Source organism: Astatotilapia calliptera, chromosome 13 (assembly GCF_900246225.1).
Source record: "Astatotilapia calliptera chromosome 13, fAstCal1.2, whole genome shotgun sequence".
Lineage (NCBI taxonomy): Eukaryota > Metazoa > Chordata > Actinopteri > Cichliformes > Cichlidae > Astatotilapia > Astatotilapia calliptera.
The window spans coordinates 8,258,725-8,281,717 of NC_039314.1; the positions used below are offsets into that span (position 1 = coordinate 8,258,725).

At 42.5% G+C, this 22,993-nt stretch overlaps 1 protein-coding gene across 7 annotated transcripts in view; it reads left to right on the plus strand.

The window, feature by feature from the left end:
• Positions 1 to 22,993, plus strand: part of LOC113035329 (signal-induced proliferation-associated 1-like protein 2) — an 81,863-nt gene that overhangs the window by 42,696 nt on the left and 16,174 nt on the right. For 5 of the 7 annotated variants that reach the window (XM_026190838.1, XM_026190837.1, XM_026190843.1 and 2 more), the window contains exons 5-14: positions 1,570 to 1,744; positions 1,966 to 2,069; positions 4,515 to 4,672; positions 5,303 to 5,879; positions 11,158 to 11,432; positions 15,113 to 15,184; positions 16,880 to 17,131; positions 19,921 to 20,067; positions 21,563 to 21,666; positions 21,842 to 21,930. In XM_026190838.1, the coding sequence (XP_026046623.1) occupies positions 1,570 to 1,744; positions 1,966 to 2,069; positions 4,515 to 4,672; positions 5,303 to 5,879; positions 11,158 to 11,432; positions 15,113 to 15,184; positions 16,880 to 17,131; positions 19,921 to 20,067; positions 21,563 to 21,666; positions 21,842 to 21,930 (1,953 nt within the window). The remainder of the gene's footprint in view (positions 1 to 1,569; positions 1,745 to 1,965; positions 2,070 to 4,514; positions 4,673 to 5,302; positions 5,880 to 11,157; positions 11,433 to 15,112; positions 15,185 to 16,879; positions 17,132 to 19,920; positions 20,068 to 21,562; positions 21,667 to 21,841; positions 21,931 to 22,993) is intronic. The other 2 variants (XM_026190840.1, XM_026190841.1) reach the window with 1 other exon arrangement.

Sequence of the window (22,993 nt, forward strand, 5' to 3'; positions counted from 1 at the left end):
AAGTAGCCACATTTTGGATTTTTGCTGCATCAGGACACTGCAGCGCAGACATATGTCACACCACGCCATCCCTCAGGAGCCACTCAGAGCTCTCCGGGGGAAACACTGTCCCAATTTCTTTCTCCACTCATTATGTGTCTTTTGTTGTTTGTGCGTTCTTATTTTAGTTTCAGCTTTTGTTTAAATGAATGAGCAGGAGTTCAGTTTTCAACGCCCTGCAGCTCTGGACAGATGGAGAAAAATTGGAGATGCTTTCTTTGCTAAGATTTTTGGCAAGATCTGTTAAATGGGATACAGCTCCACCTTAACAGAAGCTAACGCCACTCCAAAAAGAGCCATCACAGACGGTGATGCAACAAGCTTCACCGAAGGAGCACTACTCATCTGTATCTTTGTTATATGTCCTGTGTGCTTGCACTTTTCAAATTCGCCCCAAAGGTTAATGTGATTACCCTTAGGCTGTTAAGAGGAGCTGGAGGTCAAGCGAGTCCATATCACACAGGATAAAAGACAGAAGGCCACATCATTGCACATCATGCCATTTCCACGGGGCTTGATGGTATAATAGCTTTTGGTAACCGCAGGAGCTTTAGTGCAGAACAGACTGCCTGATGGGAGGAAGTCACCATGACAACAGTGTCAGGAGTACACCGGGAAATCATAACCTGTAACGGAGGAAAAAGACAATTCCAATTTGTTTCAGTATATAGACCATTTGTCAGCATTCACATTCAGAGAAACCCTTTCTTCCCGCCGTACCGACACATTGACTCTGGGTCAAGATGAAGGTGAAGCTGTGAATAAAGGGCAACAGATGCCAAACGCAAGGGGCTGCCTCCTCATCTATTTGTTTCCACCCTTGACCCTTTTTTTTCTTTCCATCTTCTGCTATCATTGGGAGGGTGTAAGCCTTAGAACTCATGTAGTGGAGAGATGCTCTCACACTAATCTCACAAGAGAATCACTCCAGATGTTTTATTTCTTCCTGTCTCTTGAGGAGATGAGTTCATATCAGACATTTCTGAATTACAGCAACGCTTGTGGTGGAAACTTGAGAGATTTGGCTCCCTTTTCTATGCCTTTAGATGGTCTTCTCAATAAACAAGACATCTGTATGTAGACACATTTGTTAAACAATCTTCCTAGTATTTCACAGCTACAAAAGTATCTCCTAAGGAAGAGGTCCATTAGAAAGTATTGAAATACTGTTGTTGGCAGATTATGCCGTTTTCTTTCATAAACCGAAACTGTTCTGCTGTATGTCTGTAATCCACTCCCTTGTCGCCCCACAGCTGCTCTTAAGTAGCAGCTAATAGCTCAGGTTGATTTATACTCTGCACAGTGCTCCTGAGAGTTCATAGCCTAGCTTCACAAAAGGGGATTTCAGCTCTCTCTCCCCCCCAAGAAGGGTTATGAAGGCCTTCACATTAGCTGTGACATGATGGAAAGTGGGCACTTGCATGCTTTCAGTGCTTAATATACAGTATGTATGAGTGTGGTGTGCGTGATACCGATCAGCAACAGGAAATGGTACTCACTGAGTGTCTATGTCTATTTTCCTCATTCCAGCTAAGCTTCCAGCACAAGGTGGGAGTACTCTACTGCAAGGCTGGCCAGAGCACAGAGGAAGAGATGTACAACAACGAGAGTGCCGGCCCAGCGCTGGATGAGTTCTTGGATCTGCTTGGTCAGAGGGTGCGCCTCAAAGGCTTCACCAAGTACAGAGCTCAGCTGGATAACAAGAGTAAGATAAAATGCACAACACACTCGCCAAGCTAAACATCCACAAATGCTAACCCACACATTTCCAGTCCTGCTGAGTGCAGATGCTCCGCTGTATGTGTTTACAGGGACTGTAGTGCATCTTCAATCTTAATTTTTGTTCTATGATATCATCAGATCAGCTAACTCGGTTACATTTTGCAATCTGGCCTGAGACCCTGACCTCCCTGTCTTCTCTTATAGCGGACTCCACAGGCACGCACTCTCTTTACACAACCTATAAAGACTACGAGCTGATGTTTCACGTGTCCACCATGCTCCCCTACACACCCAACAACCGGCAGCAGGTGAGTAAACTGTACCCTTCAGGCTCTATCTTCTGCAGCACACCACCATGCTTGCCCTTCTGTGTACTCAGTTGATGTCTAATAGCTTTAATAAATCCCTGAGCAAGTTCCTTTTAGGATATCACCTATCCTGACTACTGCCAATCTTCCCCAGAGACTCATTTCGACACGGTAATGACCTATCAGTTGAAAGCACGAGCATTGCCATAGCGACGGTACCCCATAGTAGGACTTTAATCAGTGCTTCCCCAGGGGCTGAAGCAGACGCGGTATTAGATGGACCTCTGTCTGTCCGTGCTAACAAGTGGAATTAGGTGGATGTAGCAGTGGACTGTTGAACGATGGCCCTCTAAAGATAAGATTACAGACATTCACTGTATTAATCTCTATGCCGATCACATGGTTGTACTTTTTGAGTCCATAATACAACCTGTGGGCACCACCCTGTAGAGATTAGAATACCTTGATGGAGGCTGGATGTACAGTCTAAAACATCAGAAACATCTAACAAGTGAGTGTAGAAACATATGATTGGTGGTGTTTTTTTTCTCTTTACCTTTCATCCAATTGTATTTCATAAAGTGGGACTGTTTGATTTAATCCCTGGTGGTAATATTCCAGCAGGGCCAAGCAGAGCTTGACCTGTTCATCCCTTCATCATTTCCAAATCACCCCTGCACCCTCTAATCCTGCTTGTTTCGGGCTCTCACCGACCCTGACTGACAGGCTCACACCAACCAGAGAATGGGGGTTAATGACCTGCACAGGCCAACAATACAAGCAGTATAAATTGGGTTTGAGTGGACATGTGCCCTTCACACACAAATCCTAAATTGAGTTAGTTGATATCTCTACCACCCAAAAATCCCTTTGTCCAGTAAAGTTTCTGTATCCAAACCGGGAACAGTGATTCTGTCGAGGAGAAGGGCAAAATGTGAGAGCTTACTCAAAGGATTGATTTTTTTTTGTTTCGTGCAGGGGATGAACTGATGCCCCCCGTCCCTGCATTCAGTGTAATAAAGATGCTCAAATGTTAATCCAGGAAAATGATGCTAAACAGGTTTTGTCCCATCAGTTGTATCAAAGCTTGTTGCAACCCATGAGTCTATGATTGAAAAATTGTTTCCAAAGGAAAGGCGTGTGGGAAGGAAACATAAACGGTGACAACCTCATTTTCTCAATTACCACACCATGTCCTACTGAGAACGTGACGTACACGCCACAAGATTGTGCAGAGGCCCAATCAATGAGACAGGAATTTATCCCTCTAATGCCAAGTGTATCATATTTGATACATGAGCATTACCTGTTGAGTTCGAAAAGCCTGAACAAATTGCACATTTTTTTTAAACAATTAATAAATAAAAATTCTGGATGTAGCAAAACCTAATTTGTTTTCTTTTAATTTGTCAAAAAGTTCAATAAACATTCCAATTTCAAAAAAATGTAAATTTTCCGGCAATTATTTAATGACTAGACTACAGTTACTATAGTTTTGTATTTTCTAATTATTTTAATTATTATTATTATTTCATTTTGACCTTTTGTTTTCAAGTTCAAGTGGATTTTCTTATTTCAGTTTAGTTTTTGTTGTTTGAAAATGTTTAGTTTAGCCTTTTTTCTTTTCTTTTCTTTTTTGTTTCAGTGTTAGTTTTAGGCTTTTTTTTCTTCATTATTATTGTACCAAGAGCATAAGTCACAGGTAAGATTTGGGGAAATCAGGCTGTATAATAAAAACATAACTTTTTGAAAGCAGTGATTTGTAGTGTTATAAAAATCCAGATATCCATAAACACGTCTGTCAATACCTCAAGTTTTAGTTAATATAACCACCTTGGTTCAGGCATCATAGGGTTAATTAAATAAGGAACTTTTACATAACTGGCATGTTTTTTGGGGGGTTTTGTTTTTGTTGTTTTTTTTGGTTTTGTTTTAAGTCCTGTGACATGTGGTTTATGGCTGTTATCAGAGCTGTCAATCATATCTTGTTGCATTTAAAAAAAATGCTTTTGTATCATTTCCTGGTTTATAAGAGATGTCCATTCTGTCCATTAATGAGGACGTTTTTGCCACCCAAAATTCTTTGTTTTTCTTGGATATAGGCATGATACTTTAAGGTTTGCTGGGAAAATTTCTAAGTAATAAAAGGGCCAGTACATATGAGCACTTGGTGCTACACCTTAGTTTGTCTGGTATTGATCGGTGGCTTATCATGGTTAATGTTAGCAAATGTTTGCTAAGTTGAGAAAGAAGTTTTTGTGTGACTGTTGAGTCACTGCAACTGACACACGGCTGGCCTTTGTTCAGAAAAACACTCGCATGCTCTCATTCGAATTGAAATCTTAAAGCGATAATGTGTTTTCCAAACTTCTGTACTCTTAAACTAACCTGACTGTGTTCATCTTTTATCTAATTTAATTTCCATTTCTCCTTTTTCTCTTGCAGTTGCTAAGGAAGAGGCACATTGGCAATGACATTGTCACCATAGTGTTTCAGGAGCCCGGGGCCCTTCCTTTCACTCCAAAAAACATCCGCTCTCATTTCCAGCATGTGTTTGTCATTGTCAAAGTCCACAACCCGTGCACTGATAACGTCTGCTACAGGTAAATGGAACAAGCATGCATCACGCCTGCAAGGCACTCCCAAAACTGTTTTTTACTCTGGTTGGTAAAGAAAAGCGTGCAGGGTAGAAGAAAGTAGAAAAACATCTGAGTTTGGTGGCATTGAGTCAAACCACTAAATATTAGAGTGCTACACCACGGGATAAGAAGCGAAATGGTGTGCTCGAGACAGTTTAGGCGAACGTGTTGATCTTCTGATGTGTTTTTCATAGATGTCTTTGTGTCAAGTGGCTCTTCTGCGTGAACTTTTAAGAGCACTTAATTTAAAAGGATAATAATAATAGCTTGCTCAGTGATTTCTGTGGTTTCTCTTATGACTTCATAGTAATGCGCCAGAATCACAGGGCTCTTTTCATCTGCTCAGTGATGATACAGTTATTATCTTCAGAGACACCTTGAAATTATGACTTATGAATTACGACTCAAGAGTTTCTGAAGTCAAGACGACTCTTGCTAATGACATAGCATTTGTTGAAGGGAGAAACATTAGTCTCAGCAGAAATAATTTTACCAAAAGGCATATAATTTCAGCGCCTGCTCATTATTCATTCATTTCAATATCTACGCTCCTCTTTTTCTTAACTGTCACTCCCGCATTTTATTTTTTTCCAGTGTGGCTGTGTCCAGATCTAAAGACGTGCCTCCATTTGGCCCCCCTATTCCCAAGTCTGTAACTTTTCCAAAGTCTGCGGTTTTCAGGGACTTCCTGCTTGCCAAGGTCATCAACGGGGAGAACGCAGCACACAAGTCGGAGAAGTTTCGGGCCATGGCGACTCGTACGCGGCAGGAGTACCTGAAGGACCTAGCCGAGAACTTCGTTAGCACGGCCACTATCGACTCAGCTGTCAAATTCAGCTTCATCAGCCTCGGAGGCAAGAAGAAGGAGAAGGTGAAACCCAGGAAGGACGCGCATCTGTTCAGCGTGGGAGCGATCACCTGGAGCGTCCGTGCCCGGGACTTTGGCCAGTCGCTGGACTTTGACTGCTTGCTTGGTATATCCAATGAGTTCATTGTGCTCATTGAGGAGGAATCAAAAAATGTGATCTTCAACTGTTCGTGCCGCGACGTCATCGGGTGGACCTCAGGGATTATGAGCATTAAGATTTTCTATGAACGGGGCGAGTGTGTCATGCTGTCTGCTCACGACAACTGCGGAGAAGACATCCGGGAGATGGTGCAGAGACTAGAGGTAAATCTCTTCGTGTCTGCATTGGAATAATCTCTGTCATCCCAAAGCTCTCAATAACTGCTGGATTAGACCACAGAAAGCCAGTGGGATGATCCTTTTTGTAGCACCTCGTCTTCGGTGTCACTAATCATACCATATGTAGAGATTTGAGAGAACAAAAGACATTAGATGAATCAGTTTCCAACACCACACCCCCCTCACAGAGCTAGTAATTCATTCTGTTTGCCCTGTCTGTTTAATTGAGGGGTTTTTGTATAAATTTGACATCCAGTTTATTTGTGAAATAATGAGCACATTACAGTAAAAACAATTACGCTGTCTACTACTAGTGCGTAACACAGTTTTAATAGCTCCGCGGAAAGGTGCAGCTGTTGGCGCTAATGCATAAACATAAAAAATTACAGTAAGATTTAAAAAATAAAAGCCAAGCATCAGCAGCACCAAAAATAATGATGATATGGCACTTATTGGGTTTTACTAGAAATAGAGACAGGTTCACATTTTCTAAACATGTTCTAAACAATGCACATAAAACACAATCAGGGCCTCTTCCCCGCCCCCGTGCATGCTACTGCACTTTCACCTGCATGTTGTTGCCTGCAAAATACATTATTTGGGCGACTGTGGTTAATCCACGTGTCTAAAAAGTGAAGTGCATGTGAAGGAAAGTTTACTTTTAATGTGGCAGTGGAGCGTTGTACTTTGGATACTTGTGGGCTCTGCGGTGAAACGGTGCATTCAGCAAATGTTGCTCTTGCAGTTGCAGCTTTAATGCTTGACCACAAACCTTTTAATTCTGTTTTTCACGGTTGGGTCAGCAAAACTGTTGCTCATTTAACCTTTATTCGTGCCGTCAATTCTCATGTGTTGCAGAGCAACAGAGATTTAATGGCCCCTTTTTTTTGGCCTCCACTCCCTCACACACATGCAGTGAAAATATCTCACTAAATTAACCCGAACCTCACTTGCTTTTCAGGCGGCTCCCTCTTTTTTTCTTTTTTCTGATTGTGCATTAACGGGAATGTGAAACTGTAAAGCAGAGCCATCAGAGTTCAGAGAGGATTACAGACCTCCTGTTGAAAGCTTTCTTTGGCTCATCACAGACTCGGCAGAGGTGCACAGGCGACCGTTCGGGTCACACAGTTGCAGATGTCCTGCTCTTGATCAGGATAAACCACTATGACATATCACGCAATTTTCACAAAAACTGACTAAATAAATAAAGCCGAAGCAGCTCAGTACCGCAGACAGTTCATTTAATGGATTGAAAGATTAGAGAAAATGTGATTTTTTTTTTTTTTTTTTTTTTTTTTTTTTTTTTTTTTTTTGGGGGGGGCGTTCTTGAAATGGGGACTGTCTGGGTGCAGGTTTACAGGGAGACTCTTTCTAGCAGGACACCAACCCAGTTTTGAAGGGGAAGGCTGGAAACGGAGGCAATTTGTTTTATTTTTTGGGGGTCTGGCAGACTAAGAATAGAGGACACGTGGCCTCATACTACTACTTTACTCCTATTGAGAGCTCCCCACTTAGTCCCAGTCCTCGCATCCCTATTTTGTAATTCTAGCTTAGCTACATTGTGTTACTGTTTGGGCTATGTGGGTCCAGGTGTCTTGAAATTTTGAAAATGGTGTACACCTGGCTACACAGCCCAGATGCTGTCCTCAGACACCTTGTTTCTGCTTCCTGTGTACCTGCAGGGTCTTGCTTTTCCTATTCTAGTTTCCATGATTTGTTAAGTGAAGCTCTAATCAGGCAGCCTTTTGTTTTCCTTAAATAACATCGTGGTTGAATCCCAAAATCCAAACCTGAGCTGTGCCTGACCTTTTTCATGCCTGGCTGTGTGCTTTCCGGCACTTATCCTGCACAGTCCCTTTTTGGCAGTTGCATCAGCAGTCTTGAAATTTGCAGCAGACCCTAGCCAGCGAATCAGTTGTTCAGCCAACAAGTAACAACCAATTTCCTGCTAAAAACCTGAATGAGGATCAGATTCTTCTGAGGATTAAAGGAGGCTCGGATAATTTTTATTATCACCTCTTGCAATGAACTGAGACTCTCAGAAGAGCTTCTGAATGAGAATGAATAAATGTGCACCTGAGCACAAAGATTCTGCATATCCTTACCAAAAAAAAAAAAACAGCCACACCAGAACCTGAAGAAGTCTTTCCCATAATTACTCTTTAAAGGACACGGATGTCATTCAGCGTCTACACACACTCATCTTAAGGAAGGACAGAGCGGGATATATTAGCATTCGTGATTAGCCAAAGGACATCACTTCCTCATTTGCTATGCTAATTTCCCCTCACATTTTCTGTCCACTTCTCCAAGGAATTCCTGATTAATATTCCACAGCCCAGTTTTATAAAGTATTATAAAGTTAGTACGGATCGCTGTTTGTGTTGTGATACAGGCAATGGAGCAGCAAGCTGTAGGCACATTTATTTGGGTATAAGCTGACCAGGCATACTTGTTCCCAAAGGTGTCTGCATTTTCCCAAATGTCCCGGAGGTTGACTCGAATCAAATTTCATTGGTGGGATTTACAGGCTGCCCGACCTGTGATGTAATGTGAACAGATTGCCAACTGTAACACACAGAGGAGCCCAGTGTGAGAGCGCAACTAAAAGCTTTGTGATAGCGTCCTGCTCTCCGGGTTGCGGAGCTGGTTGGCCGCATGTTCAGTTTTTACGATGCATGTTCTCTTTGCTCGGGTGCCACATACGCCACTTTCTTTTGTCTGGTTGGGTTTTGTTTTGCATGTTTTGGAACTAAATAATTTGGAATAGTTTTATAATACTATATTGTGTTTATCTAGATTAAATATGTATTAAATTAGTTATAAGTTTTTAATCATTCTCCTAACTCCAAACCTTGCAATTATATTGCTTTTCTATTTGATATATGATGACATTTTAAACACTTGTAATTGTATTTGTAAACAATTTTCTGATTCCTTATCATTTATGCTGTCAGTAGTAAAATGCCATGGTAGCGTTTATGATTATTTCTTTATTCAAACAACAATCCAAAAAGCAACAAGCAATTTTACTGGCACATATAACAGAGAGAAGCAGCATGTTGATCAATAAAAGAGCTTCTTAATTAGTGCTCATTAGCACCATTTTGAGGTCATACATGTTGTTACAGACAAGTAAAAGCTTTGATAACCTCCTGCAGTCCCACAGTGCTGCTGAGCTCCGTTAAGCTAAAATATTCAGAATCACACAAGAAGCTACATGACGTTGATGCCGATTCCTGAAGTATAAAGCGGCCACAGATTTACCAGTCCGCACTTCCAGTAGAATGACAAGGTTTTGTCATGTCTGAGAAACATGCAGACGGTGCCATCAGTGTCAGAGCAGTGTCCGACTGTCAGACCTATCACTGAGGAACAGTGCCAGTAACACTGTTTGGCAACAGTAGTTACAACAGATTTGAGGCTGATAATGTTTGTTGTAGTTTTTATGGCCGGTTATTAGTCTGTTATTGGTTTGGCCAGCAGGACGTGCACACATGTTGACTTTATGTCCCTTTTCTCATCCAAGTATCTTCATAGGCCACAAATACCTCCTGTGAGATGATGGATGCACTCTTAGAGTCAAGCGTTATGAATCTGAGCAGCTCGTAGGAGAACCTGAGCAGATTAATTTGGTGGTTGGACTGAATAAAGGGCTCTAATGAAAGCATTTAGAAAGCTATTATTTAGGCCTAATGGATTTCTGAAAAAGGGGTGTTTGATTCATGGTCCCAAACGCAGAAGCCTTCATACACAAACCATTTAGTCCAGACTTTACCCCGGAGAACTTTTATGTTTCATATTTCCAGTTCTTTTTGGAAATTTAAAATGATTGCTAAGTTTTTGGCGTCTTTTCTCTAGATTTTGAACCCGAAGTATCTTTGGCTTCTTATTTATTAGCACATAAAGCAGGGACTGTGTTTGTGTATAATTACTGGATGGGCTCCTTTGCTGAAATTTTACAGTTGTATCCTATTAAGAGGACAGTTATTGCATGATGGTTCATAATGGGGTTCTGCTGACGTGAGAATCTGGTGTGGAGTGTTGACAATCCATAGTCTGTGTTAATGTGTCCCTGAAGCTAGTTGCCACTCTGAAGCAAATGGAGGCAGTCACCCACAACTGAACCGAGACTAATCCAATGGGTGATTAAAGCTCGTTGGATGTAGCGTGAGGTTTTATTCCCCATTCGTTGTCATAAACCGTGTAGTCCTAATGTGTTCTCGCAGTGTAGCTATAATGTAGTCAGTCATTTTATGTCATCACTGTGCAAATAGGTGCTCCACTACTCCACTTACTTTGCTGTGTTTGTGTTGTGCTGAAATAAAACCATTGAAGCAAGTAGGTTGCCTGAACTTTTACTGAACTGGAGTTGCATTAAAGCGAAGGATGATGCCAAGCCGCCACTGAGCAAAGCGAGCAGCTTAATTTGCATGTAAGCACATAATTGGACAAGACCCAACTTTCATTTTCATCCAAGAGCACAACTGACAAGCAGAGACTGTCCACCAAGAATCCTTAGGGAAAGTGTCACGTCTCTGGCAGCAGTCTGCACAATGGCGAGAGAGGGTGAAGTGAGTCATCTTTTCATGCTGGGTGTATGGGGGGGAGAAAGTGCTTTAATTAACTGCCAGTTGATGCAGATTATGTATTTGTATATAAATATTACGCTCCAAACTTCTCCCTTGACACTGACTTTACCTAATAGACTCGGCTCTGTGGACATGTCCGTGTCTCAGGGGCCAATTAGATCTGCGTTCCCCGTGCAGCATGAAGAAAAGAGCTACTGTAGTTACTGTCCACAGAGACAGGTGTGTATTTGTGTGCGGCTCTTTGGCAAGACGGTTAGCCGTGCGATGTAGCCTCTTATTAACTTCAAGTTTGAAAGGTTCTTTGAATTAGCCAAACAAACATGCTGGAGGCTTGCTGCCTAAGGACTTCTGCTTCTGCTTTGGAGGCTTTGATAGTATTTTTCTTGTGCATGCATGTGTAATAAAACCCACACACATCTTACAAATGATGCAAACCATTCGCTGTTGGAATATACTCTGTTAGCTTTGAAGGCTCTTATTAAAGAATATTAAGATCATTCATTTTTCTCTCTGTCTCATCTCCTCACTGTCATGTGTATTGCATTCTGTTTCCAGCTAAAGTATCTATTAAGTCCTTCGGTTTTTAAAGCTCAGGATCTGTGCCGTGAAATACAAATTCACCTGCCTTTTATCGTAGATTATAAAAACGGCCGTTTTCATTCTGCTTCCAGATCGCCACCAGAGGGTGCGAAACCACGGAGATGACACTTCGCCGGAATGGCCTCGGCCAGCTCGGCTTCCACGTCAATTTCGAGGGCATCGTAGCCGACGTGGAGCCCTTTGGTTTCGCCTGGAAGGCAGGACTGAGACAGGGCAGCCGACTGGTGGAGATCTGCAAGGTGGCCGTTGCTACCCTCACTCACGAGCAGATGATTGACCTGCTGCGCACCTCAGTCACCGTCAAAGTGGTTATAATTCAACCTTATGAAGATGGCACTCCCCGAAGGTAAACCCTCACTCTTTGGTCGTCTCATTTTCACCTCGGTGCAAACACTTTTGTTACAGCAATTAAGCCAAAATGACTTAAAATCAAATGCAGATTTCCTGTTGTTGTTTCCTGTTGTCCTGCGGTTAGCGAGACAGAAGCAGGTGCTCTCCCCAAAATTAATGAAGCCATAACAGAAAAGTAGTTTGGTTTACTTCTTTTTTCCTGGCAGGTGGTGTAAATTAGCTTGACATTTGCTCTCGTGTTTGAGGCGATTAGCATAAAGAAATGCTTACATACTGTTTGTGTTGCACCGGAGATGATGTCGTCCTCCACTGATTTCTCTGGAGATAGTCTTTCTTTGTTGCGAGAGAAATCTTCAGCAGGCCTGCGGAGCCGCAGACACGGACAGTCAGCATTTCCCACTAATGATAATGAGAAGAGGCTTTTGATTAATGGCTCAACTCTCGCTGCCTTTGTTTGACAGCTCACATTTGTAGATGGCTTTTCTCTAACCTCGCTCAACGTTCTGTTCAGCAATTAGGATGGGAGTGTGTGCCTTTTTTTAGGGACACACTCCCACGTAGAGAGTCCACCGCCCTTGAAATAAATGAGGGAGCGTGTTTCAAATGATTTTTTTTCCTTTGTGTGTGCGTGATGGGAAGAGACGAAGGTCTGTGTAAAATGCTTGTTCTGAAAGCACATCTGCTTGTTTTGTCTGTGCGAGACAGACAGCACTGTGAAATCGTATCCTACACTCCTTCACACTCACATTTTCGACATCTTTGTTTTTCTTCGGCTTCAGGCTGACAGATTTATGTACCAGGAAAATGCTGGTTCCACTTTGTCACAGACAGCCACGACAGAATGGCTTGACAATGTGCAGAAAGAATATTTCAATACAAACCCATTTTTCTGTTTGTGTTGTTACAGGTAATGCTAATATACCAGCTAATCGTTAAAGGTAATAACACATAGATAACAGCAGTTAATGAACCACTGTGTATTTTCATTCTTTGACTGTATTTGTGTGCTTTCTAAACGCATGAAGTAAAGTGGCGATTGGTGAATATCTTGATAAATCCCTGATGGGTGAGTGTTTTGGTAAATAATGATAATGACAAGCCTTGCTTAATGTTCTGAATGAATATATGATTAAACAGCTGTGTGTATGTGTGCATCAAAATATAAAGCATGCATAGTAGTTAACTTTTGCTTTCCGGGCTGGCAACAGAGGAGCAACATTTTTGCTCCCCCAGATGGCGAGCTAACGTGTGTTGTCTGTGAAGCCGACAGAGCAGCCTCTCTGGCAGAACCGGCGTCTAAGCCTCTCGCCACGATCTGTGATGATACACGACGATGCAATCATCGTCGCGGTCCGGGGACGGAAGAAGCAGATAAAACGGAACATCCTCCGAAACTGGTTTTGTCTCCACAAATGTGTCCAGCTTATCAGAGCAGTATTTACAGGATGGAGATAGAGAGAGCTTTTGGTGTGGCATCTGTGCCAGGTGAAGACTTCTGGCTTGGTTTAGCTGAAACCACTGAAGTGACTGTTTAATGGGAGCCTGGACAGCCAATAAGAAATGGGGTTAGAAATAAACATAAATGAACAGAAGCTTGTGCAGTGATTACGTCATACTAAATGTGTATAATATGTGTTGTGACGCGTTATGAACAGAGTGTGACCCATATATCGCATTTGCTAATAGAGGCATCTGGCAGATTAGTGAGCATTAGTAGCAGCAGAACGGCAAACTGGTCAGTGCTGCTGAGCCTTCCCCGTCCCCACTGAAACACAGTTCCTCAACGCCGCCCCCATGAGAACCAAACGCCTCCATCTAAGCTCCTCTGAATATTCTCCCAAGACTCCCAACAAATCAAGAGGTGAGAGGTCAGGTGAAGAATCTCGAGGGCCCTCAACACTTTTCGCTGCTGCGTCTTGGAGTTGCTAAAGTGTTGCAGTCAACAATAAGTGCTCCAGTTTCTCTGGCATTATCTCAAAGGAAAGGAATTCAGCAGGGGGCCCGAAGGCCCCAGTCAGTCCCCCGTGGCCAGAGAGATGAGGACTAATCTAGCAACAATGGACAAGAGTCTCATGACCTTCAAACAATGTACCCTGGCTCCACGCTGCTACCATGACAAGGAAAAATGTTTTCATAAGTACATGCGGTGGCTGGAAGGAGCTTCCTCTTTATTCTTTTTAAATCGCTCCAATATTGTTTAGGCTTCCTATTTTTGTGATTCGGCGAGGAGTGATGTTGTCATCTTGTTGCTAAGATTATGTCACATTAGATTGCAACAAGGAATCATTTATACAGTGTAGCATTGTTTTGTGGCAAACCTCCTAAAGCTGTTTATGCCCTAAATGGATTTACCCTGCTCTGCCTGAAGCTGTGAGATGTCTCTAATATTAGCCTTACCTAGTACTGTATTTATTTACACTGGGGGGCAGGATGTGGTTATAGCTCAGCACAGTACCAGAGGCTTTTCCATCATCACTCTGAAAAGCCTTAAACAAGTTCAGCATGTTAGCTTTGGATCAAAACTAATGAGAAAAAGATGAAAAAGATTAGCTCTTTGAAACAGGAATGCGATGTACAGAACATGGTAGAGATTGTATGTTTTGGTATGCGGTCATCAGAGATGTAAGGATAAACAGAAGGATCAGTACAATATGGACTAAAATGTATGTTCATTACAAGACATACAAATAGAAGCAGAACATCAACTGCTACGTGGCCAGTAAGGATTTTTTTCCCCTGAAATTTATTCCGGCTGAGTCCCGGCTTTTTGTTTCTCTTTTTTTAATATCATATTGTCGTTTTAGGTTTTAATTGCAAAGATTTACTTTTGAAATGGTGTCTTCAGCCTGTGTCACAGTGTTGACGATGACATTCAGATGGCCACTTGTGACCTTTCCTTTGTAGTGCCATCAGACTTGTCATTGTGGATTTTCATATGGACTGAAGCAAAGCTGGATTTCTCACTTCCCATGCCAGCACCCACCCAAGATGGAGCACCACTAAACCCAAAGAAACTAGAAACTGCATCACAAATTGTCCTACTTAATCCCCTTGCATTCTTCATTGGAGCTGGGGGGGGGGGGGTTCTGCAAAGATCAGTCTGTTTTTTTTCATCTTTAAGTCTTCAGCACACCTCGTTTAATGAACCCTTTGACAACAGTCTGCACAGCACTGGTGGAGGTCACGACCTCTGTGACTCTTTGCCGTGACAAGGACTATGACTGTGGGAATGGATTAGCATGTCCCCCTCACTTGCTGGCCCTGTCATTGGACTGACAGCTCTCTGACTGAGGTCTAAGGTCCTGTTGTCACACTGATCTATTGTGATTCGTTAAGAGCCGAATGGCTGAAGGAGCTGAATGTTCTCCACCAATCACCCACTAACAAAGCTTAGCACAGTTTTTTTTTTTAATTACATTTTTAATGACCTGTGATGGTATTTTAGTAAAGTTGGATCAGGTTTTGTAGATTTTGTTGTCAAAGTACCCCCCCCCCCCCCCCCCCCCCCCCGGAGCTTTATTTTTAGTTGTGCATTGTCTCCAGTTGTGTAGTTTTCTCTAAGCTTATGTAGGCCATTGTGGCATAATTTATAGCCACTCACATTAAACTGGGAGAGAGGCGCAGCAGTTCTTTTTGGAATCAGAGGAAAAAGACGGTTATTATTTTTCTCACCAGTCACTCGCTTCCTCCTCTGCTCATGCCTGGCTGGACATGTCCGACAGCTTCTCCTGCAACACCAGCTTCCAGGTAAAGTTTTCTAACTGTTGACCAAACACCAGTTTCCTGCCGTTTCCTTATGATTTATACACTCAGTCTCGGGTCGCCTTTATACAAGAGGCACATTCCTTATACATGAATATGAAGGCTGTTCCCATTAAGTCTGCAGTTGTACTGCTGATGGAGATTATTTGGATCATATGGGCAAATCACTTTGTCACTTCTTGGTCATTCTGGAGCAAAAAGCACAGCAAGAGAATAAAGCTGAGACCTTCACTGTTGACAAGCTGTTAGCTGGGGGATAGCTCTTTTCTTTGTAGAGTAATGATGTGTGGCAACCTATTATGACCACACACATGTGCTCTCTCTCTGTCACACACACAGACATATACACACACAGTTAATCAAGCTAGTGCCAACCATGTTGAAAAACAATTGACCAGCAGTCTTTTTTATTTTTTGGGTCTTTTTTTGTGTCTGGAACAATAATTGAAAGACCTCGGCGAGCTAATTGAGTGTAAAGAGGTAATGTTCTCATCTCTAAGCTTTTTTACGCATACAACAGCTTCACTTGTGCTCAATACTCTCACTGTCCTATATACCAAACCAGTGATGCATGCAGCATGCATATTGTGAAAACAATTAAGTATGTACACCGTAAGATGTGCAGGATGTAGTTCTTCATCATGAATGAGGCCAGCTGGCGGTGACATCAACCAGATGTGAGAGGACACGGAGGAAGAAGCAAAGGATGATCTTCTAGTTATATCTTATAACACCCGCAGCTCCAGTGGGAAGTCTGGTGTAAACAGCCCAGCCACCCATGGCCCAGACTGATGAAAGGGTCCTTCTGAGAAGGATTACTACTCCCCCCTCCTTCCTTCAGTGCACCCTCCTCAAACCCTTCTATGTATACATTTATGACCACAGCAAAAGTATACAGAGCTTTCCACTCCCCAGTGGATGCTGGAAAATGGACTTTAAAGGGGGGGGGGTTGGCAAGTGTAATCATTAGGGTCATGCTTGATATGCCTTTGGAGAGTGAGCAGAGTGTTCACACTTTTTAACCCTGACCCACCACGCGGTTAACCCCCATCCCTCCCCTTCTTTCCAAACATACGCACCAAGCCGCTGCCTCGGTGATTAATGTTGCATGAAATGGCATCACAGGCCTTGTCCATCCCAGAGATCTTCACTGATGTTAGCAGTAAGTGGATGGAGACGGTGCACCGAAAAGCTACCAGTGTGTAGCAATTCGGGGAATACCCATTACTGGCCGACGGGCGAGCTCAGATTTTTAGCTTTGTGAAAATGATCGGAAATGGTGGGAAACTATTTTAAGTGATGTTAGTGCTCCGCTTACACTTGCAAATGTGTGTGAACATGTTTGTGGGTCTGTTGTTGTCAGTAGTGCAGAAATAAACACTATATAAGTCTAAAGATCTGGCTCAGGGTAAATAAAAGTATTTGTGTGCTTCAGCAGGGTCCTGGAGAGGCAACGTGAGAACACTTCACCCTGGTTTTCACAGATTATTATGAAATTTTCAGTTTCATGGCTGAAAAATATTAAAATATTTAACATATTGTGATGTGAGGTTATAGGTCAAATTAATAGGTTCAATCCTGCTAATTAATCATTCGCATAACTTAAAACGTCATCTCCTGTCATTTTCTGTTCATTGATGAACTTTGACCCTTGGTTCCCTCTCACCCCTCTCCTCTCAGGGGCTGCTCCGAGCTCTACCGCATACCTATGGTGGAGTACAAGGTGGACAGCGAGGGTACGCCGTGTGAGTACAAGACGCCCTTCAGGAGAAATACCACCTGGCATCGGGTGCCCACGGCTGCCGGAGCGCTATCCCGAGGCTCGCCCACTCAGGGCCCCGACCGCTTGCAGTGTCAGCAGATCCTCCAGCAGCACCAGGCAGCTATCCCGCGAAGCACCTCCTTTGATAGGAAGTTGCCAGATGGTTCCAGGTGCTCACTATTCTCCACTTCAGTTTTCTTCGGTTGTTTGCCTATGCCCAATTTGGCACTTATTAAGGGTTGAAAGCAACGCTTGAATATGGGCGATCGAATAACTGTACGGTAGAGAGGCTGCATTACAAAAGCACAATGACAAAAAACACTGTTCACTGCTTAATATTGAGTCACATACAAATAAAGGAGCTTAAATGGTTATCCACGCTGAAAGAAAATAGCTTCTCCACTCGGTCTTTATGAATGTGGTTATCCACTGATGGTTTTATCATATATTTCATGTGTAAGCATTGCACACATGCCAGGACAAATTTACATAATGTCACAGTTGTGCAAAAAGGCAAAGGAAAAAAAACATTAACTAAACAAATTAAGAAAAGAAATGATCCTGTGAGACATTTTTTAATTTTTTTTTTAACACACAAACTTTCTGCTCAAGGTTTTTCAGAAACGGAGGCTCGTCATCAAACACGACAGTGTAAAGACGGCGTCCTTTCAGATGAAATCTTTGAACTCTCAGCCTTTCTTATTTAGAAAAGAGCTGCAGTTACACTTTGAGGAGCTGTTATTGTGCTCGGTTATTTGCATACATATAAATGGCGCATTTTAGTTAAATGAATTCACGGCTCCGCTTTCATCTCCCTTTGGATGATAAGGCTGCGCTCAGACTTTGTTCCCGTCCTCGGCTCTGTCTCTTTTGGACATCTCCATTGAGCCATGTAAAGCAGTGATTTGTTCACTCTAATGAAACCCCTACAGTCACGATAACCTTTCCAGTGTGTCACACCGACTCCCCGCCACCCACCCGCCCGTCCAGTATTGCCTGTTTTGACTATACTGGGATAATGGCCGCCTTCTCTGCCTGGAGTCCCTAGCAGTCGGAGCTCTCCGTTCTCACTCCCCTCCTCCTTTCTCTCACTCTCCAACTCCCCCACTCCCTCCCTTTTCCTGCACCCTGCTGAGGAGGAGGTGATGGGGACACTGACACAGCTCCGCTCATCTCATCCAATTACTGCAGAAACAAAGAGAGTGCTCTTCCCTAGACCGCGATATGAAGCGCCCCAGAGGGAGTGGGAGTAGAGAAGGAGGAGGGGAAGGGAGGAAGACGAGACTGTGTCATAAAGTCGCAGGATCTGTAGGAATAAATCAGAATGAGTTAGCCGGACATTTGTTTGTGCTGCTCAACTAATTTTATTTTTAAAAAGCACCTTTTTTAAAAATCCACATACTCTGAGGTCTGAACAAAAACCGAATCACTAACCTTCCCGTTAAATTTAAATGAACAAAAATGGAGCCCGACAGGTGGTCTCACTAAATTACTCATCTCACGAGGCTTTGAGGGGGCATGGACCCATTTGTCTCGCAAGGCCGCGCGAGAATCTTTATAGCTCGGATAAAGCGCCATTTCATCACACGTATAGCTGGATTTAGACTTGCAACCATAAAATATGACGACTGCTTCACAGCCAAATGAGACCAACCCTCTGATCGCTCCCCTCAAAAAAAATTTTTTTTCCTTAACATGAGGAGAAGAAGAAAAAAGGAGAACGAAAAGCAGCCGCTTCTGTCTCAAATTGAAGTGCCTGGACTTAGCTGGACACTTGACTAACACAGCCGGAGAGAAAACAGCGATCTGGCCAGAGTGTTTGATGATGTGTGGCACAACTGAGATACTGACAGTTTATTTCCCTGTGGAGGGGGAAAAAGGAAACCGAACAAGGAAGCAGAAAGTGTTGATGTTTAATTTGGGTCGCCTTGTGAATGTTTATACTTGCATTTTTGAATCAGAGCTCTACCGGATCATTTTCAGTCGCTTATCTGCAAATTTCCAATCTTTGAATACCTGATCCAGGTGACAATCTCTCTTGGCTTTGCATTTAATAAAGATTTAGTCATTTCAGACCTGGTTCCAAACTAATGTATAAGGACAAAAGAAGCAGATATAAGGAGTATAGGCTAACCGACAAGACTTGGCTTACGCTTTAATGTGAAAGCCATACTGCCTGTGTTATTGCAGTCTTATTTCCGTCCGCTCATCTTACCTCATTTGGCGTGCTGGTTAAAGGGAAGGCAGCAGACATAAGTCACATTCAGTGTGTATTTTTCACTGTATCGTCCACAAGTTTTTCCTGGCTAGACAAAAGCAAGCAAAGCATCTTATCTCAAGGTATTAGCTCAGAGGCTGTGATGGTCAAACTAGGTGAAAGGACTAAACTTCAGTAATAAGCTAAGCATGAGGAATCGCACAGAGAATCATCATCTGGATTGCTGAATGAGGTTAATGCCATAATTAACCTCTTTCTCTGCCTTTGAAAATGAGACACCTTTACCTCCTCTAACATTATCTCACATTGTCTGTGAAGGTTCTCAGTCATCCAGGTCATCGTAGTCAAAGGAGCTTGCAAAGAAAAGCGTCTGGACTTCAAGAAGTCCAGACGCTTTTCTTTGCAAGCTCCTTTGATTATCTCACATTGAGTTTTCTTTCTTCTTTTTTTTTTTTTTTTTTTTTTGAAAGCCTTTAATGATGCCCTTAAGATTCAGTCCTTCCAAATGATAATTTGATGATGATCATTTAACAATCATTTGATAATACCCCCCTCTATTTATGTCCCTATACATTGTGGACTTTTAATTTTTGTTGTTTTAAAGTGCAATTTTAGGATATTATCTGCACTTTATAAACAAATAAGCTGTTGGTATTAGAACTACAACTGTATATATATATTATGGGCTATCTGTAATCATTTTTAACCACTCCTGTCTGTTGTCCCTCTTTTTTTCTGCAGAACTGTGCAGGATATGGAGAATCCCCAGGTCACCTCATGTAACAAGGGAGACCAGCACTACCGCAGTTCCCCCAGCAACCAGTCGTCCTCCAGTGATCCAGGGCCCTGTGGCAGCAGCACATGGTCCCAGCAGCCTGGATATGATGGGTACAGGACCACAGCAGTGTCAATTTTTTTTTTTTTAGTTTTTTGGAAATAACCTTTAAGTAGTCCCTCCAGGATTATGCGGTTTTACAGTAATGAATGCAGCTCCAATCAGTCCCAGCACTATTTCTGAGAACTTGCAATTTTGCAAAATGACAGCAATTTTTCCACATGAAATGACCAAATCATCAGTGCACTTTTGGCCAGTCGTCATGCTTTTTTTTTTTTTTTTTTTTTTTTTTTTTTCTTTCTTCTAGGAAGTAATCTAACAAAACAATAAAATTACGCCTGTCATGGTCTAATACCACATCCAGAACATAATGGAGAGAAGATGGAAGATGAGTTTTATTTAACATGCATTATTATAGTTTCCGTGAAGTCATCTCAAAGCTTTACTTTCAAGATGTCTTTCAAAGACGAACAGAAAAGCTACCTCGAATGTAAATGGGCACTTTTTAATTTGAAGCATGCGGTTAAAGGCTGTTGAAAATCCCACCTAAGTGAAGTGTTTTTCTTACTTTGGGCACGTACTTCTCATGCTATTCAGTAAATTAAAGAATGGGTGGCACTTAAATGTAATTGGAAATCATTTTTAAGGAATCTGACTGACTGACGTGGCGATCTAACAAACTATGACAGAATTTTGGAGAACGATTTAATTTAAAGGGTTTAATGAATAATCAAAAGAGAGAAATTATTCAGAGTCAGAGTATTTGGCTTTGTATCATCTGTCAACTTAATTATTGCCACAACAAATTCTTTCTTGTCATCAAATTTTCCAGTTCACTTATTTTACTCAATTTTTTTTTTTACAATGTTCTTTTCACCATGTTGGTCTTTATCATTTCGTCAATTATATAACGATGTCACGGAGCAGCCCAGACTGTAGACTGCGCAGGCGTAACATCTGTCAGGCTGATTCTTGTACATGAGCAGAATCCATGAGAGACCGACGTCTGTCTGTAAGTGGTTACAGACCATGACAACAGGCTTAGCTCCCCACTGCTGCCTTTTCTGTCAGAGGCCTCAGATGTGCATTGAACACCCGAGGACCACTGCGCCCTGTCAGAGCTGCCCCGATGCAGAACGGCAGACATGTCGACTGATCTGCCGGGCTTTGTCGGAGATCAGGAGACAATGCGGCCTCTGTTCATCTGCTGTAAACTTTATTAGCTCTAAAAGGTTTAACTAAGACGCGCATTGAAAAAAAATTGCTGCTCTTACCCTTTTGTCAAGAGGTAAAAAGCACTCGGCAAGCTGAGTCCAATGAAAAAAGGTCTTTTGTCAGCGTTGTCTGGCAGCTTCTTTATTCTATTATGAGCTCAAGTGTTTTGACCTTAAATGATGTTGAGCTAATTGCTGTACATCTGTGGTGAATCTATTGAAGCCTTTCTCTTAATTGAATAGAGAGCACACTCTATAGAAAAACGAATTTATGGCCCATTTTCCCCCTCCTGCCCTCTTTTTCTCCTTTTTCTTTTTTTTCTCCCCCCATCAGGTGTCCCTCCCCTATCCTGCATGAGCGGGTAGGGGACATCCAGGGAGGGGATGGAGAGATCCACAGAGAGAGAGAGCCCACCCTGGAGAGGACTAGGTCTGCAGGTTAGTCTGAAGTAGTCATTGTTAACATGCATGTCTGTATAGCAAGAGTGTAACAATCCTGAAACCAAAGCAAATCTCACAAACTGTTGTCCACATATCTTGCTGCCATCTTTTACATACAGTCTGTGAATCATGCCATCTGCTTCTATAGTAACAGTAACTTCTGGCTCCACAGAGGCCAAATGGCACATCCCCTCCACCAAGATCCTGAACCCTCTGAAGCAAAGAGAAGGAGGAAAGGACTCGCCCAACAAGCTGTCCAGGGTAAATGTCTGATCCACTTTCACTTTATTGAAGCCGACCAGGTGACTTGAATATAGTTTGGAAGTCTATTTGCGACTTTTGGGAAGGTCTTCGTATACTTGGTCTGATTCAGCCTTGAAGTGTGCTGTGCTGGCATTAGAGTCTGTGTAAGACCTGCTATATCCCACAACTGTTTCAGGCTGAGCTCAGATTGCCCTTGTTTCTGGGCTTTGCTGCAATCAGTTCAATTGGGGCAGATGTTCATGTTGTCCCCTCTAGACGCTCTTTGCAGTTATCGCTTTCCCTTCATCAGCATGCTAAAGGAAATCTCATCTCATCACTGTTTCAGGTTGTTTCATGCGTTTTTAGGACACCTTTTCCTTGAAGGTTGAATATATTAAGTGTTTTAGCCCCTCGTTTCTCCTTTCTCTATATTCTCCCCACTCCCTCTGATTTATGGTTATTTTGCCCAGCACTGCCTTCCTTTTTTCTTTCTCCTCAGATGCTGGAGGCCGGCTAATGCACCTAAACAACATGTTTTGGTGTTTTCCACCACTGTTGGAAGTGGATAAAAAATTTAACCATTTTCTTGGCACTGTACATCTCTAATGTACTGAGCCTGCTTTTTCAACTGTTTTTTCTATGCTGTGACTAAAACCGCATCAATAATTTAGCAGTAAATCATAGTAAAGGTGACATCGCAGAACAAACCTTTGCAATTCATGGCTTACGTTCTAAAATAAGGCGTAGCTGTTGATCCCCATGGTTTGAAACTGATGATGCACATTGGAATAAGTTGGTGTGACCTTAAATGTATTTGAGCTTGAGGGATAAAAGAGCTAAAAAAAACAAAGCTTATGATCATCTGGATTCCTCAAATAAGTATCACAATTTCAGAGTTTGCACGCAAAGTATGTGACATTCAGCATAGTCTGTTTTTATTCCTGCCTACATATTACTGTCAACTACTTGACAGTGTAATGGGCCTCAAGAAAACAAGCTGTTGCCTCAGTCAGGGACACATGACCGTGTGAGGAAGCCTGATGGGTAAACCCCCTCCTTGCCTGGTAGGGCAAGAATGTTA